This window comes from Rhea pennata, chromosome 1 (assembly GCF_028389875.1).
Source record: "Rhea pennata isolate bPtePen1 chromosome 1, bPtePen1.pri, whole genome shotgun sequence".
Taxonomy (NCBI): Eukaryota; Metazoa; Chordata; class Aves; order Rheiformes; family Rheidae; genus Rhea; species Rhea pennata.
Genome location: NC_084663.1, coordinates 1838915 through 1863671, shown reverse-complemented (window position 1 = coordinate 1863671; position 24757 = coordinate 1838915). Strand labels below are relative to the sequence as shown.

The following is a 24757-nucleotide window of genomic DNA, read 5'->3' as shown; positions in this document are numbered from 1 at the left end:
CACGGCCAGAACGGGAGAAAAAGGGATCCCATGGGGGCCGGGGGCTCCCGGAGGCGTCCGCGCGGTGCCTCGGCGACCCGTTGCGGGAACTGAGAACCCAGGGAAACCCAAAATGCCAGAACCTGGCCCCAGAGCCACGGCAACCGCCGGCTCCGGGCTCCTCCCGGGGCAACGCCGTCCTCCTCCATGGGCGGAAGGACAAGGCGGCCCCCGGTCCTGGCGGGCCACACAGCGTCGAGGGCACCGCGAGTGGGACTCTTCCCATCTCAGTCAGCCTGTGTGTGGAAACTGGGGCTGCTTCTGACATTTATTATGTGTTATAATAAACATGGCGCCATGGCGCCGGGCGGCGCTTGCGGCCGGGTCGGGCGGGCGCCAACGGCCGGGGGCGGCCGGGGCGGCTGCGCGAGCGTCCCCCTGGCAACGGCGTCCCCCTGGCAACGGCGTCCCCGCCCCCCGCGGAGCTGCCTCCGGTGACGTCACGTCCGCGCGACCGATCGTTGGCGCAGGCGCAGGCGTTGAGGCGGCTGGGATGAGGCGGCTGCGGTGAGGGCGGCGGGCGGAGTGTGGGCCGCGGCGCCCTCGGGAGCGGAGCGGCGGTGTAGCCGCCCTCCCGGGGCGCCTGCTCGTTGCGGGGCCGAGTCTGCTTGAGGCCGGCGGGGTTTGGCTGCGAGGGGAGCCGGGCTGTGCGCGCTCAGCCAGAACTGGCAGTGCGGCGGGCTGCTGGCAGGTGAAAAGCGTCTGTGTGTGTGTGGGGGGGGAAATGTGTTGCGTGCTAGACTGGGGTGTTGGGAGTGCTCTAGGGTGGTGGGAGTTTGGAGAGGGCTGTGCATGTGAAATCCTGTTATTTCAGTTAAACCGCGTGTTTTCTGAGGTAAGTATTGTATGTTTGTATTCAGCGATGAAGTACGTGACAGGTTTTGAAGCGCGTGGTTAGGGAAAAGCATGGTAGTTTCTTGTGTTGATGGGAGGAGCGGAGAAAGTGGCCAGTGTTATTGCTGTTGTGTACGGCGTTTTGTGGTGTGAAGGTGGGAGGGTGCGGAGGGTCTGGAGAAGGAGGTGGGTGGGTGTTTTCAGTGGAAAAGCGGCCACATTGTGCACGGGCGAACGTTATTTTTCAAAAGCGGTGTCGTCTCCCCCTCCCGCCGTTAACGGCATCTCCTCAGCAACGGCGTTGCCGCCCCGCCCCCCGCTGAACTGCCTCCGGTGGCGTCACGTCCGCGCGACCGATCGTTGGCGCAGGCGTTGAGGCGGCGGGCGAGGCGCGGGCCGCGGCGTCCTCGGGAGCGGAGCGGCGGTCGGTGTCGCCGCCCTCCCGGGGCGCCTGCTCGTTGCGGGGCCGAGTCTGCTTGAGGCCGGCGGGATTTGGCTGCGGGGGGAGCCGGGCTGTGCGCGCTCAGGGCCTGTCAGCGAGGCCTGGAAGTGCGGCGGGCTGCTGGCAGGTGACAAGTGTCCGTGTGTGTCGTGGTGTGTGCTGGAGTGGGGTGCGTGTGGGGAAAGGTCTAGGGTGGTGGGCGGTGGGGCGGCCTGTGCATGTGAAATCCTGTTATTTCAGTTAAACCGCGTGTTTTCTGAGGTAAGTATTTTACGTTTGTATTCAGTAATGAAGTACCTGAAAGGTTTTGAAGCCTGTGGCCAGGGTGAGGCATGGTAGTTTCCTGTGTTGATGGGAGGAGCAGAGAAAGTGGCCAGTGTTATTGCTGTTGTGTACGGCATTTTGTGGCGTGAAGGTGGAAGGGTGTGTGGAGGGTCTGGAGAAGGAGGTGGGTGGGTGTTTTCAGTAGGAAAGCTGCCAGGCTGTGCACGGGTGAATGTTATTTTTCAAAAGCAGAGTCGGAACCTGTCTCTGTGCTCTGCCCCAGAGTGGGGAAAACAGATGCTGTTTGACCATAAAGAGGTGACAGAGTGGGCCAAGCGTTAGATGCTGTGTTTATCGATAACTGTGAGGTCTAGGCTTGTAGTTAATCTGCTTTTCTAGGCTTTCTTGCTTTCAGGTTGGTGCTTGGGAACTGAGGCAAAGGCAGGAAGGGTTTTGGAGCAGCTGAGGTTGTCCGTTGGCCCGCGCTCACAGAGCGGTCTGCTGTAACTCGTTGTGCTCCCTTTCAGCGGCCAGCGGTGCTTTTATTCCTCCCTGCTCCTCGTGGCGAGGTTTGCGGGCAGGAGCAACACGTTTGGCCAGGCTGTGGCGCGGGGCAGCCGGGGGGTGTGCCCGCACGCGGCCGTAGTGGGAGCCGGGCAGGGGAAGAGTGCGGCCGGCTGTGGGCAGGGCCGGTGGCGGCCAAGGCGGGCGGCAGGGCGCGGTGGACGTCGCGGCCGCCGCGCCGGGGCCGCCATGGCGCCGGGCGGCGCTTGCGGCCGGGTCGGGCGGGCGCCAACGGCCGGGGGCGGCCGGGGCGGCTGCGCGAGCGTCCCCCTGGCAACGGCGTCCCCCTGGCAGCGGCGTCCCCGCCCCCCGCGGAGCTGCCTCCGGTGACGTCACGTCCGCGCGACCGATCGTTGGCGCAGGCGCAGGCGTTGAGGCGGCTGCGGTGAGGGCGGCTGCGGGGCCTGGGCCTGGGCCTGGACCGTGGCGCCCTCGGGAGCGGAGCGGAGCGGCGCGGCGGTGTCGCTGCCAACTCAGGGGCTGGCAGCGAGGCCTGGAAGTGCGGCGGGCTGCCGGTGGGTGACAAGCGCGCCCGCGTGTGTGTTTGTGTGTGTGGCGTGGTGTGTGCTAGAGTGTGGTGTGTGTGGGGAGGGTTGTGCATGGTGATAGGGTGTGAGTGGTGTAATTTTTCTAGATAGAGAATAGCCTTATTTCAGTTAAAGTATTTGTACTAGGAGGCTCGTGGTTTGTGTTTGTAGTCAGCGATGAAGTACCTGAGAAGTTTTAAAGTGGGTGGCTAGGGGATGGAAATGGTAGTTTCTTGTGATGAGAAGAATAGAATATGTAGGAAGCGTTATTTCTGTTACATACGGCATTTTGTGGTGTAAAGGGGAGAGGGTGTGGGGAGGGTATAGAGCTGTCCTGAGCCGACAGAAGGAGATAGGTGGGTGTTTTCAGTAGGAAAACTGCCAGGTTATGCAAGATGTTTCCTTGGTCTGTTTTCCTTGCTTGGAGAAGGCAGTGTTGCCTCAGCATTCCGAAAAATGTTATTTCTCAAAAACGCTGTTGGAATCTGGCTCTCTTTTCTGTCCTCTGTACCTCAGTGGAGAAAATGGAAACTCTTTCACTGTAAAGAGGTGACAGTGCTTATGGAGTTTATAAGAGGAATGTTGTTTTTTTGTTTTTTTGTTTTTTTTAAACCACTGAAGCTCATTCATAACACTACACACGATTCAGTACCTAAATGTGAAGTCCTTTTATGTAATTTCTTTTTGCTTTTTTACTTTTTTAAAGGTCTTGTACAGCGTGAGACTCTTAACTGTGTATAAATTTTCAGTCTTTAACTTTCTCCGTGTGCTTCCTGTTGCAGACAATGGCGGCAGAACAGATTTCTGCAGCTTCACTCATTGACAGGACTATGAAGATTAGGAGGGAGGCTGAAGAGCGGAAAGTGGTCTGGGCCTGGGGACTCCTTAATATATCTGTTGCGGGGATGATATATACTGACATGTATGTTGATTGTTATAGCTGACTCAAATAAGTAAAGCGTTCTGTTTTGTATATGCTTAAATATTTCATAGAACCCAATTACTGTTAAATTGATAACTTTTTCCTTTTCTTTTTAGGACTGGAAAACTTATAAGTTCCTATTACAACATCCCATTTTGGCCACTCTGGTATATTGGTGAGTTGTCACAGCATGTAAATTAGTTTTAGGGAGGAGGGAAGGTTTCAGCCTTCATTTTTCTTGCTGGGGAAAGCATTTTTAAGGTTTGGGGGTTTTTTGTTGTTGTTTTTTAATAACCAAGCTTCATTTTGTTTTCCTTTATCCCTTTTGGTGCTGTTGGAATTTCATCATTTTAGTGACAAGTAAGAGGAGATTAGCAGCTGTCTTAAGCATGTCTCATGAAAGAGTGTGAAGAACAGGTTTCATACCTTAAATTTGTTTAATGTGTGTAATAAGGCTTTGGGGAATAGTTGAAATAATAGTGCTGTGTTGTATTGTAGGGCTGCAGGACATTTCCAAATAATCAAATTCTGTTTCAAATGAGTAGGCTCAAAAGTAATTGTATCTAATACTATTAGAGGATGAAAAGGAAGAAGAGTGAGAGCAATATCAGGTAATGAGTGACAGAAGGTTTGGCAGAAGACACTTGATAAATAACATGAAACTTCATTGCAGTGCTTTGTATCCTATCTGGAAAATACCTTTCACTTTTACAAATACATATTGTAGCAACACAAATGAATTTCAATATAGAAAGGAAATTTGTCTCTAATGGTTCTTGCATAAAAAGGAGAAATTGTCTTACATCCGTGCTCAGACCAGCAGTTATTGGTAGCCCTAATAATAAACTATTCTTGATTTGTGTATAAACTTGTTTTTTTTTTCAAATCATTTACTGTTACTCCTGTTTATGCTGCCTAGCATGATAAAAACCTTTGTGTTTGTTCTAGAGCTTGCACTTGCATCCCTGTTCAGTCTGAATGCCTTATTTGATTTTTGGATGTACTTCAAGTACACAATGGCACCAACTACCTTGGTCATGACTCGTAGACAGCAGATCCTTCTAGGGATGCAGAATGCAGGTAGGTGTTACAAATTATAAATACTTTTTTTTAAAGATGGTATCTTTCTCAAGTCCATGAATCTTTAGTGAAGTGAGTTCTCAGTTACCTCATCTGCTGAGCAGTAAGATGAACTAACTGCAGTATATTAAAATTCAAAATAAAAGTGATAAATTGATGAGCAATTAAGGGGAGAACTGGAGAGGAAACAAACAATAAAAAAGGAGAGTGGGCTGTTAAAGGGCAGTGAGAGAGACTTAAACTTTATGAAGCTGGACGAGGAATTCGTAACCTATAAATGGGATTGAGAACAAGGCAGAGTGTATAGGTTTATATTTAAATTTGATATCCTACTATCATCATACTGACTGAAGAGAGCCAAATTAGAAAGAGAAAACAGACCTTAGTGTGCAGTCTGAAAATGACAGACTGGAGAGCAGTTGCTCTGAAAAGTTCTGAACGTCTAAGTGATGTTGTAAAATATAGAAAAACTTTGGGCAAAGTTTGACAAATACAGCAAAAGCAAGATGCTAGTACAATGTGTTACATACTACTAGGCTGACTCCAGAGAAAGAGCGGCAGATACAGGAGTAGGGTTATATCACCACAGCTGAAGAGTGTAATATCTGTATTTGCACAGATAAATGAGACATTAGATGTGCTAAAGACACATGAAGCAGGCAGGTAGAGTAGCTGACCAATAAGTTAAATAATTACCTCAGGCTATGCAAGGGGCTTGGTAGAATTTAACTGAAATTTTAAATTGTAGAATTTGTATTGAATTTGATCATGTGTCTCAGTTTTCTGATTTTTATGTCTTTGGGGTTAACTGCTGAATCCTGTAGGGGTCAGACTAGAATAATCTTTTTAGTGTCATAGAATTTCCTTAAGGTAAGAGAGTTGCGTATGTGTGTTTTGCTGTGTATTTAAAGTGAGGAGGAGAGTTCTGGGCTGCTGCATGTACAGTGCTGATTGTGTTTTTTTGCTTATTGCAGCAGTACAAATAATTCCACCACATGAGCTGGCAGCGAAGAAAGTCCCTTCTTCTACGCCTTCTCCTACAATCCAGGGTCAAACTGTGCTGAGTTACAGCCCATCCCGCCCCTTCAGGGCCAGTCCAAAGTTTACTTCTGGTTGTATCTCAGGGTACAGCCCTCAGCTGCAGGCTCTGTCAAGCAACAGTGCTTCTTATAGCAGTGCTTTAACCTATTCACCAAACAGCAGCTACAGTAAGGTAATGACCAAGATGACTTCAAGGGGAATGGTTTGGCTTTGCTTATCCTGTCCTTGTGTTGTGCTGTAAGCCAGTGGAGATGTGCAGCCGGCCGTGGAGGGTCCTGTGTGTGTGTGTTCGCTCTATTTGCAAAGCAGATGAAATTTGTCTTGTCAGTATTCATCCTCTTTCCCTAGTGTTAATTTATTTGTTTTAGAGTAGCTAGTTTGTTTCAGAGCAAAGCAAAAATAAGAAACTAGAATGTAACTACAAAATAGCAAAAACCTTCCCCAAAACCAGAGTGTATTTTATAGCAGCAATCAGCAGAGTAATAAATTCATATGTTGAGTTGATCTATTCATTTAGTTTATAAAGTCAAAATGGAACTCTCATTTTGCTCATATGACACAACTGTTTGCTTTTGTTTCCCAAAGTTTTCCAGCTTCAGCTCTTCTCCTACTGGTTCACCATATGCCTCAAGTGTTGGGCCAGTGGAAAGCACCGGGCTAAGATCTCGTTACCGCTTTTCACCAATTCGGTATAATTCCCGTATGAGTCAAGATGATGAAATCACAGACCTCAAGTCACTGCAAAAGTACCTTCGAAGTGAAGAAGAGAAACAGCATAGACTTCAATTGGGTAAATAAATAACTTTATGTAGCCTGAAAAGTTTGGCAAGGAGTGGATGTTGGTTTTATTTGAGAGTGGATGAGAAAAGTTGGAAAAGATTCCAGCAAAGAAAGAGAGCTGCTGAAGTACTAGTGTATATTGTAGATATACTAATAATATCTGTAGCATTTATTGGCTATAGTGGACTATAATGAGATGAAGGGCTTTATCACCTCGATGAGAGGGATATTTTGTGGAGAAGGTATTTTAGATAAAGGTGGTGAATTACCTGCAGGCAGTTTTTGTCTGGGATAGGGACAGTGCCTTATTAATATAAAGATGAAATCAGTGTTTATGCAGACAGATTTTGGTGTATGTATTTATGATAATTCGTGAGCATGTCTCTCCTGTCAAAGCCTTAATATAGTGACCTATTGCCTGTAGTGTTGCTTCTGTGATTACTTGGTGATGATTTTATGACTGTTAAATGTCATTTCAGGAAGTTCAGATTCCAGCTCTCCTTCCAGCAGCCCAACCTTTTGGAACTACAGCCGTTCCTTAGTAGAGCAAGCACAGGTGCTGAGAAAGTACCAGTATCAGCTGGCTTGCCGGTCCCAAGCTCCATCAGCACACAAGGACGAAGCTCATCTGAGCTCTCCGCAGGCTGCAGAAGAAGTAAGCTCAGCACCAGAGGAGCCAAGAGAGAAAAATAGGGCTCTTAAATATGTAGCTCCATCCAAATGTGAACTCCATGAACAGTGCTAGAAAGGGAGAAATCCTATAGCATTTAACCATCTTCATACAGCTTGTAAGACTTTTTGCCACAAGGGGTATACGTTTCAAATTCCGGACTGTAAAATTTTACAATTGTAAAATTGTAAAATGATTTCTTCCTTGGCGAACAAGGTACCTGTGTTTAGGTAGAAAAATGGCTCCTGAGAGAATTTCAGGTTTCATGCTTTGTGGTCTTTGTAATTAACTATACTCACCGTGTAGGCCACGGTGGAAAGCTGGAAACTTCTGTTGGTTTGGCCAACTCTTCAGAATTATTTTATCTGAAGTTGTGTAATATTACTCTGTAATCTGAGAACAGACAGACTTTGAGTTCAACTCAAGAATGGTACTTGCAGAATTTTTTTTTTACCATTTTGTACTCTGGATAAAATAAATTTGTGACATAAAAATTGACTGGAAACTGACCTGCACCTAATGTAGTGAAATAGTTGAAGGTATGTAAAATGTTCTCCTTTACACTTGTGTCTGGAATAAGTCTGATTCAAAAGAATATCATTAATGTAGCTTTTAATTAAATTTGATCTGTTTTCTTTATTTGGTACATTAACTTAGTCTACCCTGCAACTTGGACTAATTTTATCCTAACTGAGCAGGGAACTCAAAACTGTGAATTTGGACTCATGGGAGATTTAGTGTACTGTGAAAAGAGAGTAGGAGAGTAGTATGGTAAGCTACTGTAGAATTCACGTGATACAGCCATTAGATTAGAGTTCTGGAACAAATGCAATTTGAATTATGTGCTGTGGTTGCGGTCAGAAAACATCTTAGGCCCTAAAAACTCTTCAGTATTTTGTTAGGTTGCTGTATGTAGGTAATAATGTTCTTTCCATAGGTTTGGGCAAGGGTGATTGTGAATCGACGACAGCTTGATTACATGGATTCCTGGACCGCTAGGTTCAGAAGTGTAAGTCCTGTCCCTATAAACTGCCTGTTCTTGCTGTTAGAATAGGTACAGCAGAATGAAAAAGTACCTCAGTGCTCCATGTATACCTAAGGAAGTGAAAAGAATTACATATTTGAGTCTATTTGAGGATTAGGGTAGGCTTGGACAAAGGGACTAAAACAACCTGCTTATAACAAAGAAGTATTAAGACACGTTTTCAACCTGAACTTCTGCACTTGCTGACCTAGGTGTTTTCTGTTCTGAAAACTTTACAGTTGTAAAGTTCACCCACCTTTGAATGAAGACAAGTGCATCTTAACACACAGTGGATGTGAAAAGACTTTGTTTTTTCTTTCTACAACCCAAATTTCTGATTTTTTTTTCTCCTGTATTTCAAACTCCTTCTGGACTCAAATAAAGCATGGAAAATGCCAGCCCGTTGACTTTTTCCAACAGCCTTGAGGAGCGTAATAAAAAAACAAAAAGAAAATTTTGGTCTTAGGCAATTGCTTTGGCAAAGAAAATACAATCACATGCTATGACAAAATAATTTGTAAGTCTAACTTTGAATTACCCCTTCAGTCAGCAACTATCACGTATGTAGTTCTTTTAAGTAGTGGGACGAGTGAAAAGTAAAAGATTTCTATGAGATCTGTGATTATGACTGTTCTGTACCAGATTCCTAAGCATCTGTTCATAAACCTACAGGCAGCTTGGCTTCAGTTCCCAAATCGTGTCACATACAAGTATCACATACTGTGTTTATTAGACCCTTGATTTCCTGAAACAGTTTTGAGAGGGAGTGGACCCGTGAAAGTTTAAATTACCGCTGTGAATGATGTGCAGTGCCTCAGAATACCCCTTTTCTCATTGTTCAGGAAAGCTTTATCAGTATCAATGCTTTCTGGAGATATGTTTTCCCAAGTCCTTTATATTGAATTTTTGGCATTTTAGAGGGTATTTATAGATGCTCTTAATTACTTTTCCTCCTTGGTTGACTTCAAAGTTTCTATTGTTAAACTCCCTTGTGATTGTAACAGTGATGATGACTAGAGAGTAAACTAACACTTTTGTCACATTCTTGTTGCTTCTAAGCTTTTTAATTTTTGCATTTTTCTTTCCTAGTGGATTAATGAGACTATTTTAGTGCCACTTGTACAAGAGATTGAGTCTGTGAGCACTCAGCTGAGAAGAATGGGGTACCCAGAAATGCAGATTGGAGGTATGATGAGAGATAACTGGGGGGTTCCCTGTGGTTGTTGGTAGCTGGCCACCCCAAGGCAGGACACTGAATAGGTAGTATAGAAAACAAATCTGCTAAGAATTACTGCTCCATTTCCTCTTTGTGTTGGTGTGATCTTTGCTTCATGTAATGCATTTTACTAAACTGGAAGGAATCTTCATAGAATTTCTGGAAATACTGATAAAGGCATGCTGATGCTTCAGTAGCATAAAATTCTTAAGCCTCTTTTTTCCTCTGAATTTATTCCTGGAGAGTTAAAGGCTCAAATTAACATCCTTGTATCTTAAACTGTCAGAAAACTATCACACATTGCAAGGGTGGTTGCCTGTCATCTCTCTCTGTCTACATTAGTATGTGTCTTTCTAAACTTTCTTAAAATCAGCTACTTCCTGAAAAACCTATTGCTGTTACTTCCTTAAATTGTTACCTGCTATCTTGTCTGAAAGCAAACAGACCACAAAAAGTTTTATGAAAACTTAGATGTGATATATTGTATACAAATACTGTTTAAGAACTGAGAAGTCATCTTATGACTGTGATAATAATAAATCTGTAGACCTAGGAAGTATTTATTTATTTATTTATTTTAACTTAAAATAATTCTGTTATCACAGGGTATTAATCATTTGCATTTAAGATCTAAGATCATTTTAAGATTAAGATGCATTAAAGATTATTTAAGTTCTAGGTGTAGCACTGAGTGGAGTTGGGGAGGATAATCTCAGGTGGATTTTGGAGAGCTATGGGCATTAGAAGAAAAGATCTTTTGGCTGGGAGCAATTGGTTTTTGCTGTTTTGGGTTCCCCCCCCTTTTTTTAAGCATTTTGATGAGCTAGAATTCTAGCTAAAATTTCATAGTGCAACTCTGAAGGAACTCCTTCCATTGCCCTATCACATGCATATCCTCCTCAATCAAGAGCAGGATTTGATATGCTTCATTTAAACATAGCCTACTTTTTTTTTGGCCTGTTTGTAGTCTGTCCTCGATCTGCATCTGTTGTGGTGCCTGTGAAAAACTGATCACTTACTGACCTCATCTCCACCTTGCTGCTCTCCTACTGCTCTTTAAAATGGATGCTGCTTCTTCCCTTTTTCACACTATATGTTTCTGTTTTCTTATGGAATGCAAGTCCTTCAGATAAGGGACTGTCGTCTTCTGCGACCGCACAGTGCTGCATAGCGTTTACGTTCTGTGGTTTAAGGGAGACAGCTAGTACTTCACTGGGATTGGAAACGAACATTTGGGGTATTGGATAAGATGTTAACTTTGTATAAGTCTTAGTAAATTATCTTAGTAAGTTACCTTAGTAAATAGTGAGACAAAAAAAAAAAAAACAGTTCCTCCTTGTAACAGTGCATTTGTTAACGCCTTGTAAGGGAGAATGTTCAAAGTTCTGTCGTGGGCGCAGATGACGTGCTGGCTCTTCTTGCATGCAGAAGCCAGCATCAGCAATCTGAAACAAGCAGCGCTTGTTAAAGCTCCGGTCATGCCAACTCTGAACGCTATAGTGCAGTATTTGGATATTACACCGAACCAGGAGTATTTGGTTGAAAGGATCAAAGGTATGTGGTCAACCATACTGACTTTAAAACGTTTCAGTTAGCTGGGTCAAGCGTCGGTGGTGTCAGATACCCCGTCAATTAAGAGGTTTGAACTACGGTCACAGCAGGGAGAAGAGTTGCTTTTCAAGTAACAGAGGTAGTTTTTCCAACTTCCTTTTTTCATACCAATGTAATGATGTGGGACTTGGCATGGAAGTTCTTATTTCTGCTCTCAGTTTGGGGTGTGAAGTGTCCTATTTAATCCCTTCATTAATTTCCAATAAAAATTACCTTGTAAACTCCAGTCCCCTAACTTACATCTTTATAAGCACTTCATTAGTTTAATTTTTCCTATTTTGTGCACTGAAAATACATGCAGTGTTCTTGAAGCTAGTGTCAAATATGTCCTTCTTGTACCTTCAACCTCCAGTAGCTGAATAAATTTTGTTTTTTCAGAGCTTTCTCAGGGAGGATGCATGAGCTCATTCCGATGGAACAGAGGAGGAGATTTCAAGGGCCGTAAGTGGGATGCTGACTTACCCACTGACTGTGCTGTAAGTTTTCGAAGAAGGCTTAATACAACTTCCTAAAGTGTGTCTTTCAGCGTAGATTTTTGTGTGCGGTAGCAATTAAGTCTTTTGAGGAACATGGTCAAAATCCTGTTTGCCTCACTATCCTGATAATCCCATTGTAGTCAGTGAAATTATGCAAGGAATAATGCAAATGGGATTGGACATTGTGCAGATCACAAAAATGCGATTTCATGTCTTAGTCTTAAGCCAGCCTCTTATTTAGACTCATCTGAGATGTCAGTCAGGTAACTGTTTTGGGAGCAACCTGACAGGTAGGGATTTGTTAGAGCAATATTCTTAGCCTATTTAAAAAATAATAATAATAAGTCTGCTTTAACCAAACCTCATAATTTCTCATGCAAAATGAACCTTAAATTTTTCCTTTGCTGTAATGGTTAGAAGAACAAACAGATTAAGTGGCGTGTCTTGATGTTTATTTAATTCAGTAATATTTCTTGAGAAATCCACAGGCATTATTACATTATCTTACTTGAGAACGGACTTGTAGTCATGCATAGCCAATTAATGTGAAAGGCCAGGAGAAAGCACTTCAATGAATAGAGTGACTTGAAAATTCAACTGAAATAGTTAAAAGAAAGGTCACAAGATAATCCAGGGAGTGGAAAACAAGTTTCACATGTGACTTTTCAGTTGAACTCTGTATTTGAAAGGAGAGTTCGGGTGATTTTATTCACTATATAGATGTTCAGTTACTGGGGAGAAGAAGAAAGAAGATTCATATGTAAGTTTTACAACTTCGCTGACAAAGATGCAACAAGATTGAATTGCTGGAAGCTAAAGCTGAGCAAAATCTGTCTTGAAAAAAGATTTAATTTTCTAGTTGCGAAGATGAATAAATATTTGGGACTGACAAGCTGGGAAGCAGCTCTGGCTATCTTGGTAGACAGCAAGCTGAGCAGTTTGAAAGTGTTAAAGACCATAACACAGAACATCACACGCTGAATTCATTGTCTTTTAACAAAACCAGCTAAGAGAGGTAGTATTGGACAATGTACTAAACTTGTAAAGATTCTGGGAAAGAAGTTCTGATATAACAGATGAATTCAATATTAAACACTTGTCTCGAAGCTTTGGCATTAACTTAAGACAGTAAGTGCAAAATGAAGAGTTTTTAACAGTAATGTTAGTCTCATTACATGCAACTTAAAGCAATAATTTCCACTAGACCTCTTGAGGCTTTGGGCATTTAGCCCATAGAAATTCTTTTGTCTGCAAAACAAATCCTATGTTGAACACAGGAGGTATCATACTACAGAGTAATTTGGTCACGTTGCACCCAAAAAATGTTGAGAGCTCTACTGTAAGAGTTAAAACACAACATGCAGTACTGCAATTTTCTCGCTGTTAGCTAAGAAGATACTTGTTCTAGGACTTTCTTCCAAAATGTTGAAAGCTGGTAAGATTCATGAGCAGTTCAAGTTTTTCCATTGGTTTTGTTTTGCCATTTTTGACAAGAGAGGAGAAACTTGCTGGGTAAATGTAGTGTTTGGAAAAGTTGTCATTAGATCGGATCTGCCTCTCTAAGCCAAATCTTTGCAGCTAGCGTAGAAACTATCATAAAATCAGGTATCTTGTAGTTTGTCCTATATAAGCTATTCAGATCTGTGACTTTGCAAATTCTGTGAGATAGTTACTTGTATGTCAGGAGTTCGGTTCACATGCAGCACCTTTTTAACGTGTTTTGTCTGAAAGTTTCATTTACAGGAAGAATAAACTTGTCTTGACGTCTGTGGCATGCCCTGGACCATTGAATTCAGTGCTCTAAGTGTTAAGCTGCCTTGGGCTTCTAAACATAGTGGGATTAATTAAGTCCATGATGCAGCAACAGACTCTCAAATACCCTAACTAATGTCTGAGATTATGGAAAGAAAGCTGCTGTACTGTCAGTCTTCTTAATGATACTAAAATGAGATTTGTTTTTGTTTGCACAGATCCTTATGCACATATTCTGCACTTACCTCGACTCCAGACTGCCCCCTAGCCCCAAATACCCTGATGGCAAAACCTTCACTGCCCAACACTTCATTCAAACACCAGATAAACCAGGTATTGGCATTCTTGGACTGCTTGTTTAGCTGCTGTTTACTGCTTGAATCCCATCAGCGCTCTTAAAATCCCTATCTTATTTTAAAACTTTAATTCACAGACATTACAAATGAAAATGTATTTTGCATCTACCAAAGCAACATCAATCCACCCCACTATGAGCTGATCTACCACCGCCATGTCTACAATCTGCCCGAGGTATGATCGTGTTAGTTTTTTCTGCTGTCAGGAAACCTTGAGCAGACCTGATTTATTTCTTTTTCTTTCTTCCTTTTCCTTTGGAACTAGCCACATCTATTGAATATGTAGGCTGGCTCAGTGCAGAAAGCAGATGATACCACGATCTTTGACCATTGTGTGGGTATTTAGTCTGCTGCTGAATGATAGCTTCAGTGCCTAACTTAGGTACGTCAGTACCCAGGCAGCAGCTTCCTCTTGTTGTTCATTTTCTGATCATTTATTCTAAAATCCTAATTTATGTAAGCTCTGAGGTGAGTTGCTGTTCCTCAATGCCAACAAGACTGATGCTTGTCTGTAAGAGTTTTTGGAGGGAAACATCTAATCTCAATATCAGAATGCTAGACTTTTCCTGTACATTTTAATTTTATTACTGAGCCCCAATTGTGACTTGATTTTCTGATTTCAGAAGAGCTCTTTTAAAAAGCATTTTAAAATATTTGAGGGTGACAATCCATCTAGAAAACAAGCTTGGTCTTTCTCTGATGTTTGCCTAATTGAAAGATAAGAATTGAGGCAAAAACCCAGCAGACTTAAGCTGTAATACCATTTCACGAGGTCTCTGTTATAGTTTTTTCTCATCTCAGATGATTTAACAGGCCGGCAGGGCGCACACTGCAGTATATGTATCTTGCAAAAAGTTTTGATGGAAAAATTGTTCTGCTCCACCTAGGATCAGGACAGGAGATGACGGTTGTTTTAAATAAGACATTCTAAGATATTAGTATGGTTGTTTGCATGTGATTTCATTTCCAAGTTTTTTTCTCTTCCTATGGTATTCAGGGCAGAAACAACATGTTCCATACACTGCTGATGTTTCTGTACATCATAAAGACAAAAGAATCTGGGATGCTTGGGTAAGTGTCAAACGTTCCGTATCATTGCGCTGCGCACGAGATCTGAGCAGGAGCTTTCTGTTTCGAAATACCGTAACTGAAGTCGCTATCATAGGACAATACTGATGGAATTAAAATGCTCTTCTCATTTTAAGTAATGGCAGCCTTTTTACAAAATCATGTAAGCCTTGTGTGCATGAGCGTGCAGGAAATGTTTTGTGCTTTTCTTTGGTCTTGTGCTGACTGAAAAATCCTGTGGAGTCCATGCTGTGGAATAGTGGCCTTGGCCAGACAACCAGGTTGCTACCTTCTTGCTAGAAGTACTGTGCTATTTATAAACAGGAGACAGACACTGCCATAGTGCTGTAATCTCTTGTTTTTGGCATAACAAGAGGAGTTTCGAGTGCACAGTGAAAGCTGCACTGACATAAAAGCAATGTCCGGACTTTTTTGTTCTGAAAGAGCTGCATTTAATTCAAGGTGAAACACGATACCTACATAAATGTTAAAATGCTGATGTGTGGGATTGGCACTTTTTCTTGTAATGAAGATTTGTTTTAAATAGGAGCTTTAATTTACTTGTGTCTTATCGTTATAATGCTGTTTTTGCAGGCGAGTGAATTTTGGTGCATCAGGAGTCAACGTTCTATGGATTTTTGGAGAGTAACATCTCTAGCAGGACTGCAGCTCAGAAGAACGATCCTGCTTCTCTGACAAGACGAACTGAGCAGCATTGTTTCACTTGTTGCCTTGAACATGGACTATGAAATGGGATAATTTAAACTCTGCTTTATGGACAGAGGAGAAATGTTTGTAATTTCTGTACAGTTTTGGGGAGGATACGTTTTAAAACGTTTTATTGTTTTTTACTGATGAAATGTGTCTAAATAGGAACTCCAGGCAGGTCTTTTCTATTTGGCTCCTCACCTTAACAAATCGTATTTAAACCCCCTTGCTATTTCTGTTGCATTTACTCTTCAAGCGCTCTAAAGAGCTTAGCTGACCGCAGGGCTCAGCGACGAACCCGCGCTTGCCGCGTTTGAGGGTGGAATGCAACAGCGCGGCTGGGGCGTTTCTCCCGCAGTGGTGCCCAGCCGCTCGCTGGCGAGCAGTCCCTTGAGAAGACAGTTACTGCAACGCGGCCAGCTGCCGGATTCACAAGATCCAAGAGATTCCAGACGGGCATAACAGGCGCCAAGTTAGCGCTTACACTGATTTTTGGTTAATTTAATTACATGCGATCTGAAAGGACGTTGTCTTTTATCCCTGCCCATTGGAATAATTGGATTTTGTGACCTCTGGATGCTTCAGGTGTCTCCACTACAGACATAAGGGAAAGAGAAAACTTTTTGACTTGCTGGTTTCAGTAGGTGTTTATAAGATAGATTTAAAACAAAACAAAATAACCATACCATTCAACTGTGACCATCTTACGAGATAGAAGATGTTGTGGGTAATAGAGTACAACTAGAAGGTTACCCTGCCTTTGCTTTTTAATTTTTTAAATTTTATTTTATTTCTCACGTTAGCTTTTCTGCTAGCAGCTCCTTACTTACAGGGCCTTGCAGACTGGCATGTGGCTTCAGCATCCCTGCATGAAACCAGAGTGGATACACCTGCGTGGGCTCAGCCCAGGGACTTAGGGGAACATCCCGAAGTTCCTGCTGCCTCGCCAGAGCGTACCCAGAAATGGCTTTTTTCTCTCTCTCTTTTTTTTCCCCTCTCTTTTTTTTTTCCCTGGGGGCGAGCGGCCGCCGCCTGGCCAGAGCCTCCGGCTTCTCGGGAACGAGTCAGGCTCTGGGGCCGCCGGCCAAGCTGCGGTTCCCGTTGCAGTGACGGTCTCAAAGCTCAGGCAGCGGTGGGACGTCCGCGCTGTGGCACAGCCCGGGCGAGTGTCTCACCACGCCTGCGCGCGCCGCCGTCCCCTTCTGCGGAATTGGCTTTTGGGGGAGCACCCTCGCTTTTTAAGGGGGGGATCCACTGCAAGTTCAGGCGAATCAGAAAGGGGGTTAGAAGTCGGTGTGGTTTATTTTTTTAAACGGGTAAAACTGCGCTACGAAGGATGCGTGTGTGAGCCGTGAGGTTAAGGTGAGGTGCCAGCGCCCTTTCCCTCGGGGCTTCTCCGCGAGCAGCAGGGACCTTCTGGTGCCACTGCGGCCCCGCCGGCAGCTGCCTCGAGCGCGCCCGCGCCGCGGCCCCCTCCCCGCGGCCGCTCTGCCCCGCGCGTCCCTCCCGCGGGGCGGGCGAGGCCCGTGCGTGAGGCGGCTGGGAGCGCCGCGGTGATGGGGGTTTTTTATTAAATTACTGTGTTTTGTCAAGCCCGTGCGGGGCTCTTCCTGGGTGCCGACGAGGCCGGGGGGCGGGGCGGGGCCGCGTGGGCCACCCCGCGTGGGGCGGGGCGGGACCGTCCCGCGCGTGCCCGCGGCGCCGCCCGTTAAAAGCGGCGGCGGCGGCGGCGCGGCGCTACCGGCGCCCCCATGGCCAGCGAGGGCGAGGGCGAGCCCGGGCGCCGCCGGCGCTGCCCGCAGGACGCGCTGGGTGAGCGCCGGGCCGCGCCGCGCCGGGGGGGCCCGAGCATCGCGCCGGGCGCGGGGGGGTTCTCGGGCCTCGCGCCGGGCGGCGGGACGGGACTGGGCTCTGCACCGGGGGGGGGGGGGAAGGTCCCTCCTGGGTGTTGCACCCATGGGGAGGGGTCCTGGGCATTGCACCGGGGGGGGGGGGGGGTCTGCACGGGGTGGGGGGTGTCACTCCTGGGCTCTGCACTGGGGGAGCGTTGCACCTGGGGGGCAGATTTGCGCGGTGTGTGGGGGGTTCCTCCTAGGCGTTGCACGGGGTTTTTTTTGGGGGGGGGGAAGGTCCCTGCTGGGTGTTGCACCCATTGGGAAGAGTCCAGGACATTGCACCGGGGGGGCTTTGCACGGCGGGGGGGTGCGCCAGGGCAGGGGCCCCTCCTGGGCTCTGCACTGGATGGGGGGGAAGGTCCCTTCGGGGTGCTGCACCCTCGGGGAGGGGTCCTGAGCCTTGCACTGGGGGGGCTTTCCACGGGGGGGCGGGTCCCCCCTCGGCATTGCACGGGGGGGAGGGGAGGAAGGTCCCTTCTGGGTGCTGCACCCACGGGGAGGGATCCTGGACATTGAACCGGGGGGGGGTGGGGGCTTTCCACGGGGGGGGGGGGGCGTTGCACCTGGAGGGGCGATTTGCACGGTGTGTGTGGGGGGGGTCCCTCCTGCGCCAGGCTGCAGCGGGTGCTGGGGTGCGTGAGCCCGGGAAGGGGGTGGGTTTTTTTGGGGGGGGGGGAGCAGGGGCTCCGGTGCGGTGCCAGGGCCGCAAGGGGACGAACGCGCGGCGCCTCCCCGGCCCGGCCCGGCCCGGCCGCTGCCTCTCTTGCAGGCGCCGCCGGGGAGCCGGAGGCGCGGGGCGAGGGGCCGCGGCGGGGCTCGCTCTGCGACCGCCGCTGCGCCGCCATCAACGACCCGCACGGCGACCTGGGCGACCTGCCCTCGGCCTCCCACCCCCACGGCATCCTCGCCCCCCGCATCCTGCCCGGTAGGGAGCCCGGCGGCGGCGGCGGCGGCGAGGGGGGGTCCGGGCGGGGGGTCCCCGCGCCAGCGCCCGCTCGCCTCTCGCCCGCAGTCGTCGCCTGCCAGCAGCACTCGGACGAGGTGCCGGCGTGCGAGAGCTGCGCGGCGAAGACCACGCTGACGGCCGAGAACGCGGTGGAGGCCAACAAGCTCTCCAACAACTACAAGGTGGGTCCGTCCCCCGCGGCCCGTGCCCGTCCCGCCGCGGGGGGGCTTTTCTTTGGCCGTGATCTTCTCCTCTCTGCAGTTCGGCTTCAAGAAGTGGAAGAGCCACGTGACCGCCCGGCCCTGGGAGGACCGCTCGGAGATCGTGAAGGAGCTCTACTCCGACCTGAACGTCGTCCGCGGCTCCGGAGGTGGGCGGCCGCCGAGGCTCTAGGCTCTCCCGTTGGGGAGGAGGGAGCCCGGTTAAACCCCCCCTGCCCCCGTGCACGTGGCGAAGCGGCCGGCGGAGCAGCGGAGGGGCCGGTCGCTGTCCGCAGGCTCCACGGTGACGTTCGGCAACGTCCTCTACGCGCTGCTCTTCGGCTGGTGGCTGGCGCTCCTCTACGTCCTGGTGGCCGGCGTGATGTTCCTCACCGTCGTGGGGGCTCCTTACGGTGAGTCCTCCCCCGGCTGCCCATCCCCGGTGCGACGGGGCCGGGCTGTCGCGGTGGGGGACGGGACGGGTCCCAACGCCGGTGTCCCCGCAGGGCGGCTCTGCTGGGACCTGGCCGGCTACTTCCTCTGGCCCTTCGGCAAAGTGATCCAGCGGGTGGAGGTAACTGCCAGGCGCTGTCCGTCCGTCCGTCCATCCCCGCCAGCCCCGGCGGGCGCGCGCCCGGCCCCAACCTCCTCGCTCTCCGCCAGGGTCCCGCCGCGGAGGCCGACGGCGCCCGGGAGACCTCGGCCCTGCTCGGCGGCCCGGCGCCCGGCCGCTGGCGCCCCACGGACCCCGGGTACCGGGTGAGCGCCCGGCGCGGGAGGTGCCGGATGGGGCCCGAGGGGCGGCTCTTTGGGCGCCCGGCTGCTCCCGTTCGGGTTTTTCCACCCTAAAAAACGGCCGCCGCCCGGCCGCCCTTGCAGCAATGCGCTGCCGCCGCGTGGCTCTGCCTGGGCTACCCGGCGCTGGCGCTGGCCCACGGGCTCGTCTGCTTCGTCGCCTGGCTCCTCGTCTTCCTCATCCCCGTCGCCAAGATGAGCGCCCGCATGGCCCGCCGGGTGCTGCTGCTGCCCCCGGAGCGGGTGCGCGTCCGGCGCCTGCGCATGGTGGGTGGCCCCCGGCGCCGGGGGTGGAGGGTCCCCTCTCGATGGGCTGGCTTTTGGCGGGGGGGGACACCCAGACCGGTGTCACCCGCTTGGTTTCCTTCGCCCCGCTGCCGCCGCCGCAGACGGACGTGCCGCTGGAGGCGGAGGTGATCCTGTGCTGCTACCGCGCCGTCAACGCCTACTACTACAAGTACGCCGTGGACGGCATCAACGTCTTTGCCGTCAGTATCCTTTTCCCCCCGCTTCTTTTTTGTGTGTGTGGGGACATGTCAACTGGGCACCTCCTTGAGGTACCACCCCCCCAAAAACCACCGCCCCCCCCGCTTCGGACACATCCTTGACGGCCGCCGCAGACCTGCTGCCGCTGGTGGTGGTGACGCTGGTGCTGGGCTACGTGGACGGGCGCAACCGGCTGACGAGCTCGCCCGTGAAGTTCGCCCTGGCGCTGCTCTCCATCGTGCCCCTCTCCTACTACATCGGCATGGCCATCGCCAGGTGAGCAGCTGCCTGGCGCCGGGGCCGCCCCGCGGCGCCGCTTCCCGCCCCGTTGACCCTCCGCGCCTCCCGTCCCCGCAGCATCTCGGCGCAGAGCAACTTCGCGGTGGGGGCGGTGGTGAACGCCACGTTCGGCTCCATCACGGAGCTCACCTTCTACATCACGGCGCTCATCAAGGGCGCCCGCGAGGGCAACAAGTGCTACGAGGAGATCGTCAAGGCGGCGCTGACGGGCACCCTGGTGGGCTGCGTCCTCCTGGTCCCGGTGAGCCCGGCGGGGAGGAGGCGCTTGTGTCACGAAAGCCCCTGTCCTCCAGCGTGGGAGGAGGAGAGGACCTCCCCGCCGGGGTCACGCTGATGGCCACGTTCTCTCCAAGGGTTTGTGCATGGTCATAGGAGGCATCCGGCACCAGGAGCAGAGGTTCAACAGCCGCTCGGCGGGCGTCAGCTCGGCCCTGCTCTTCCTCTCCGTGGGAGGTGAGCGCCCCGGCGGCGGTGCCGGTGGGGGGAGGATGTCCCGCGCCGCGGCCTGGCGCCCACTTCCACCTCTCCCGCCGGCAGGCGTCTTCGCCCCGACGCTCTTCTCCAAGGTGTACGGGAAGCTGGTGTGCGGCGAGTGCCACAACGTCACCCAGAACCCGCTGGGCCACTACCTCTGCCAGAGCTGCCACTTCGACCTGGTAAGCCCCCGACCCGCGGCACCCGGGGGCGCCCGTAGCCCGCCCGGCTCCTCGCCGGCGGCCCGCAAAGGGCGCTGCAGGGTGCCCGGGGCACGGCCACGGCGCTCGCCCCGCTGATGGGCTCTCCGTTGCAGATGCAGAACAACGGCACGCTCTACTACAGCCACGTCCAGTGAGTGTCCCAGGGTGGCCCCGGTCCCTGTGTCGGGGTGGCACTTCGTGGGTTGGCTCACAGGTCCTCGGGGAGCTGCCTGGTCGCGGGCAGGGCGTCCCCCCTCCTGGGGATGGCACCGCTGTGCCTGTCTGGTCCCAGGGCTGGACCATGCTGCGTCCATCTGCCTCTGTCCTGGGACAGCCGCCGGTGTCCTCAGCCCTGTGGGGTGCAGGGGAACGCCGGGGCCTCCGAAGGGCTCTCACGTGGGGCTGAGCGCCGTGTCCCGCAGGCCCCTGGTGTACACAGTGTCCCTGCTGCTCCCTGCCGCCTACCTCATCGGCCTCTTCTTCACCCTGAAAACTCACTCGCACATCTACGACATCCACATCAGCGACTGTCACAGTGAGTGCCGCCCCGGCTCTGCTCGGCGAGTCCCCTGCTCCCCTTCCCGCGCTGGGAGGCTCACATGGGGTTTCTGACTCATCCCTGCTCCTTTGCCCCAGTGCCCGGCCACCACCACAGCGCCGTGGTCCACTGGTCTCGGTGGAGGGCACTGGTCATCCTCCTGCTGTCCACGCTTTGCATGTCAGCCTGCGCTGACCTGGCCACGGAGCACATCAGCCCCATCCTCACCAGCTCCACCATCTCCCAGGTGAGTGTAGTGCGGCCAGGACCTGCCCTCCAGGGCCAGGAAGCCGCCCCGGCCGTGGGCGACCTCGTCCAGTGGGGCCGGGATGCTGAGAGCTGCTCCTTGTGGGGAGGAGATGCTCTGGACACAGCCTGGATGGGGCTGTGCGCTGACGCCTCCGCTACCCCGGCAGTACTTCATCGGGGTCACCGTGCTGGCCATGGTGCCCGAGCTGCCCGAAATTGTCAACGGCATCCAGTTCGCTCTGCAGAACAACCTGAGCTTGAGGTGAGGTGGCCCAAAGAGAATGGTGCCCAACACTGTCCTCCCCAGGATGGTCCCAGTGCCCTCACCCGGCCCCGGCGTGCAGCAACGGGGCCGAGTTCTCCCTTGCTTGGCTCCAGCCTGCAGCAGTGACGAGGCAGTGAGCCCTATGGCCGTGATGCTTGGCCATGAGTGGACTTAAAATCACTGGAAAATGGGGCCAGAAGCAGGTTCTGCTCCCCTGGTTCTCAAAGGTGGCCTTGTCCTGGCCCCAAGCTGAGCTGTCCTAGCTGGACTGACACTGCGGTTGTATGAACTGCTGCTTAACCCAGTTGTGAAACAGCCACAGCACAGTGAAGTCAAAGATGCTCCAGTGGGACAACATTCCCAATCTCCTGCTGGGCACCCTGAGAGCTGCTCGGGCTCTGGTCTCACCTCTGGGTGAGATCCTTGGTGCTGCCATAGCTGGAGATTTAGCACTTGGCATCTGTGACCACTCTGCTCCTCTCCAGCATCGAGATCGGGAACTGCATTGCCGTCCAGGTGTGCATGCTGCAGATACCCATCCTGGTGCTCTTCACCATCTTCTACGTAAGTGGTGCCCAGGAGAGCTCTGGGGGGGTGGGACACACCATGCTCATGTGCTTGCCCAGGCATGGCAAGGGCACAGCCACCGTTCCGGTCATCTCTGCTGCTGGCTCAGCACCCCAGCCACTTGCAGGGGGAAGTGGGGTCAGATAGCTCCTCCCTCAGCTGATGCTGCCTCCATCCTGAGGGACATGTTGTGGAGAGGGGTTTGGAGGAGTGACATGCAAGTCTCTGGTCAGGTGTAAATGAAGCTCTTCTCTGCCTTGCAGCCCACCAATTTCACACTTGTCTTCAATGACCTGCACGTCTACGCCAGCATGTTCAGTGTGGTTCTCATGAACTACATCTTCATGGATGGCAAGTGTGACTACTTCCAAGGTAATGCCCAGGTGGGAGGCTGCTGTGGGGCTCTGGATGTAACCAGCTTCCCAGCAAGGATTGGGGGAACTCCAGGAGACAGTCCTAGGGTCACATACTTGCCGTAGCTCCTGGCCTGTGGTGACTTTAGCCATTCCTGGAGTCTCAGTGACAACTTAGGTGGTGCTGGGCCAGGGCTGCAGCTGCCACCCTGCAAGAGGGGGTTTTAAGTCCCTTTACCTGAGATGGGGCAAGAGAGCGTGCGTGTCCTCAGGCGCACTAATGCAACCTGCACTGGAGTGGCTCAAATGCAACCTCCCGTCCTGCTCCAGCAGGTAACTCCCTTCCAAACTGGCCTTTCTGCCCTAGGCACTGTGCTGGTGATGGTCTACTTCATCCTCCTGGCTGTGTATTTCTTTGCACCTTCACCAAGTGGCTGCTGAGGTCTGGACTCAGCTTCCTCCAATCCTCCTGCTGGGTCGGCATCTTGCAGGGTGCATCTCACGTCTCAGGGATTTGGCTGGGCTGGCTCCAGTCTGGAAGCATTGCTCGCAACGAGTCTGCTGCTGTCGTCTCCTCCAGCTCCCCCGGTGGCACGCGACCGGGACGTCAGTGCTGGGAAAGGGTGGCAAAGGGAACACTCCTGAACCGAGGAGGAGCCTTAATGCCAGAGCACTTCACAGAGGTATTTCCAGCGCACGTTGCATGTGGCTGGAAGGAAAATGGTCCTTAGTGGAGGGTCTTGAAGGAGGTTTCTGTGCGGACTCGAGGACAGACCCTTCCCTGGGGAAGTGTTGCACCGGGAGAAGGTGCCTAAGAAGAGCCTCTTGCCCTTCCAAGCTGGGGGTGATCCCTGCTTCTCCAGGGCCTGAACCCAGGCCTGGAAGGGACTCTGGCCCACGGGATCACAGAAGGCTTTTGGATGGTACTAGAAATGCACCAAATGTTTTCTTTCAGCTGTTTTGTCATTAAAACAGTTTTGTACAAACTAGAAATAAGCTCACTTCTTGTATGAGCCTTCGGTAGCCAGCTACTCCTCTGTGCCTGGGTCACTAGCCCTGCTGGTGGCTGAGAGTTTCAGTGGGACCATGCTAGGTAAGGAGCTCTCCAAAGTCCTCAAAATGGAGCAGAGCTGGCTGCTTTGTGCCAGCGTGGGGTTCCTGGCTCCTAGTGAGCCTGGGATGGGAGGCCCCAGGTGCCCACCAGCAAGCTTAGCGATGGTCTTGGTGGTGGGACTGCCATTTAGTGCCCACCAAAGCTGGCTTTTATGGAGCAGGAGGTAGGTAGCAGTGGTGGCTTGGCTGGAGCAGCATCCCTAGGAGCACAGCAGGGTGGTGGAGGGGCCTGAAACCTGCAGTGCAGAAATGACATGCTTCAGATGGGAAAACAGCTGTGCCCAGTCTGGCCTCAGTCAAACCTTCAGGGGACAGGAGACAGCCCTTCTTGCAGCAATCGCATGATGGGCATCGGGGGGAAAGAGGCCCTGGGCGCTTGTTGAGACTGGATCACTTCACTTCCACAATGAGGTGGGGATTTGGGGCACTTTCCTGACTCTGTGCCTTGCCAAGCGTCACCTGAGCTGAAGAAGCTATTCGACGAGGGAGCCTCATGATGGTGAGTTACCCAGTGGCGCATGCCACAAGTATGGCGGGGTCCCTGGCATTGGAGTAGACATGGGGCTCATGTGCAGCAGGATCTGCTCCAGCAGAGCAAGCGATTCCGCAGGCAGAAATTCGCCTGAGTGAAGAGCATGGTTGGCATGGGCGGCCAGCAGAGCTGCTCCTTGTCATAGAATCATAGAATCAGTAAGGTTGGAAGGGACCTCTGGAGACCATCTAGTCCAACCCCCCTGCTCAGCAGGGTCACCTACAGCATGGTAGGGCTGCATCCAGGTGGGCCTTGACTATCTCCAGAGAAGGAGACCCCACAACCTCTCTGGGCAGCCTGCTCCAGTGCTCCGTCACTCTCACAGGGAAGAAATTCCCCCCTCACGCTCAGGCAGAACTTCCTGTGCTTCAATTTCTGCCCGTTGCCTCTTGTCCTGTCACATGGGACAACTGAAAAGAGTTTGTCCCCGTCCCCTTGACACCCTCCCTTCAGGTACTTGTAGACAT

At 50.9% G+C, this 24757-nt stretch overlaps 2 protein-coding genes across 7 annotated transcripts; both read left to right on the top strand.

The window, feature by feature from the left end:
• Nucleotides 1-520: 520 nt before the first annotated feature.
• TMEM209 (transmembrane protein 209) lies at nucleotides 521-16126 on the top strand. Of its 6 annotated transcripts, none has more exons than XM_062579960.1 (15): nucleotides 521-730; nucleotides 3453-3592; nucleotides 3709-3767; nucleotides 4541-4672; nucleotides 5647-5885; nucleotides 6299-6503; nucleotides 6973-7148; nucleotides 8101-8172; nucleotides 9277-9373; nucleotides 10772-10957; nucleotides 11393-11490; nucleotides 13461-13575; nucleotides 13676-13773; nucleotides 14596-14669; nucleotides 15261-16126. In XM_062579960.1, the coding sequence occupies exons 2-15, from the start codon at nucleotides 3456-3458 to the stop codon at nucleotides 15313-15315; spliced, it is 1743 nt and encodes a 580-aa protein (XP_062435944.1). In that variant the 5' UTR covers nucleotides 521-730; nucleotides 3453-3455; the 3' UTR covers nucleotides 15316-16126. The 6 variants fall into 6 exon arrangements, with proteins under 6 accessions (XP_062435944.1, XP_062435954.1, XP_062435976.1 ...); XM_062579970.1 differs by lacking the exon at nucleotides 521-730 and adding an exon at nucleotides 1251-1442; XM_062579992.1 differs by lacking the exons at nucleotides 521-730; nucleotides 10772-10957 and adding exons at nucleotides 2507-2658; nucleotides 10995-11093.
• A 999-nt stretch (nucleotides 16127-17125) lies between these two features.
• On the top strand, nucleotides 17126-23596 carry LOC134142198 (uncharacterized). Its single transcript, XM_062579014.1, has 20 exons — nucleotides 17126-17186; nucleotides 18039-18194; nucleotides 18282-18397; nucleotides 18477-18585; nucleotides 18712-18828; nucleotides 18922-18989; nucleotides 19079-19174; nucleotides 19295-19477; nucleotides 19600-19702; nucleotides 19831-19972; nucleotides 20054-20237; nucleotides 20350-20449; nucleotides 20534-20652; nucleotides 20787-20824; nucleotides 21096-21208; nucleotides 21310-21458; nucleotides 21628-21722; nucleotides 22211-22289; nucleotides 22556-22664; nucleotides 23013-23596. Exons 1-20 carry the CDS (start codon nucleotides 17126-17128, stop codon nucleotides 23084-23086), a joined length of 2211 nt encoding a protein of 736 aa, XP_062434998.1. The 3' UTR covers nucleotides 23087-23596.
• The last annotated feature ends 1161 nt before the right edge of the window (nucleotides 23597-24757 follow it).

What these genes read in the sequence shown, in the direction of transcription:
- TMEM209 (XM_062579960.1), top strand. Translation starts at nt 3,456, where the DNA reads ATGGCGGCAGAACAGATTTCTGCAGCTTCACTCATTGACAGGACTATG. An exon ending in ACAGCATAGACTTCAATTGG is followed by an intron (nt 6,504 to 6,972) that starts GTAAATAAATAA and finishes ATGTCATTTCAG; the next exon opens with GAAGTTCAGATTCCAGCTCT. An exon ending in ACTTACCCACTGACTGTGCT is followed by an intron (nt 11,491 to 13,460) that starts GTAAGTTTTCGA and finishes TTGTTTGCACAG; the next exon opens with ATCCTTATGCACATATTCTG.
- LOC134142198 (XM_062579014.1), top strand. Translation starts at nt 17,126, where the DNA reads ATGGCCAGCGAGGGCGAGGGCGAGCCCGGGCGCCGCCGGCGCTGCCCG. An exon ending in GCGTCCGGCGCCTGCGCATG is followed by an intron (nt 19,478 to 19,599) that starts GTGGGTGGCCCC and finishes CCGCCGCCGCAG; the next exon opens with ACGGACGTGCCGCTGGAGGC. An exon ending in CATCAACGTCTTTGCCGTCA is followed by an intron (nt 19,703 to 19,830) that starts GTATCCTTTTCC and finishes CGGCCGCCGCAG; the next exon opens with ACCTGCTGCCGCTGGTGGTG.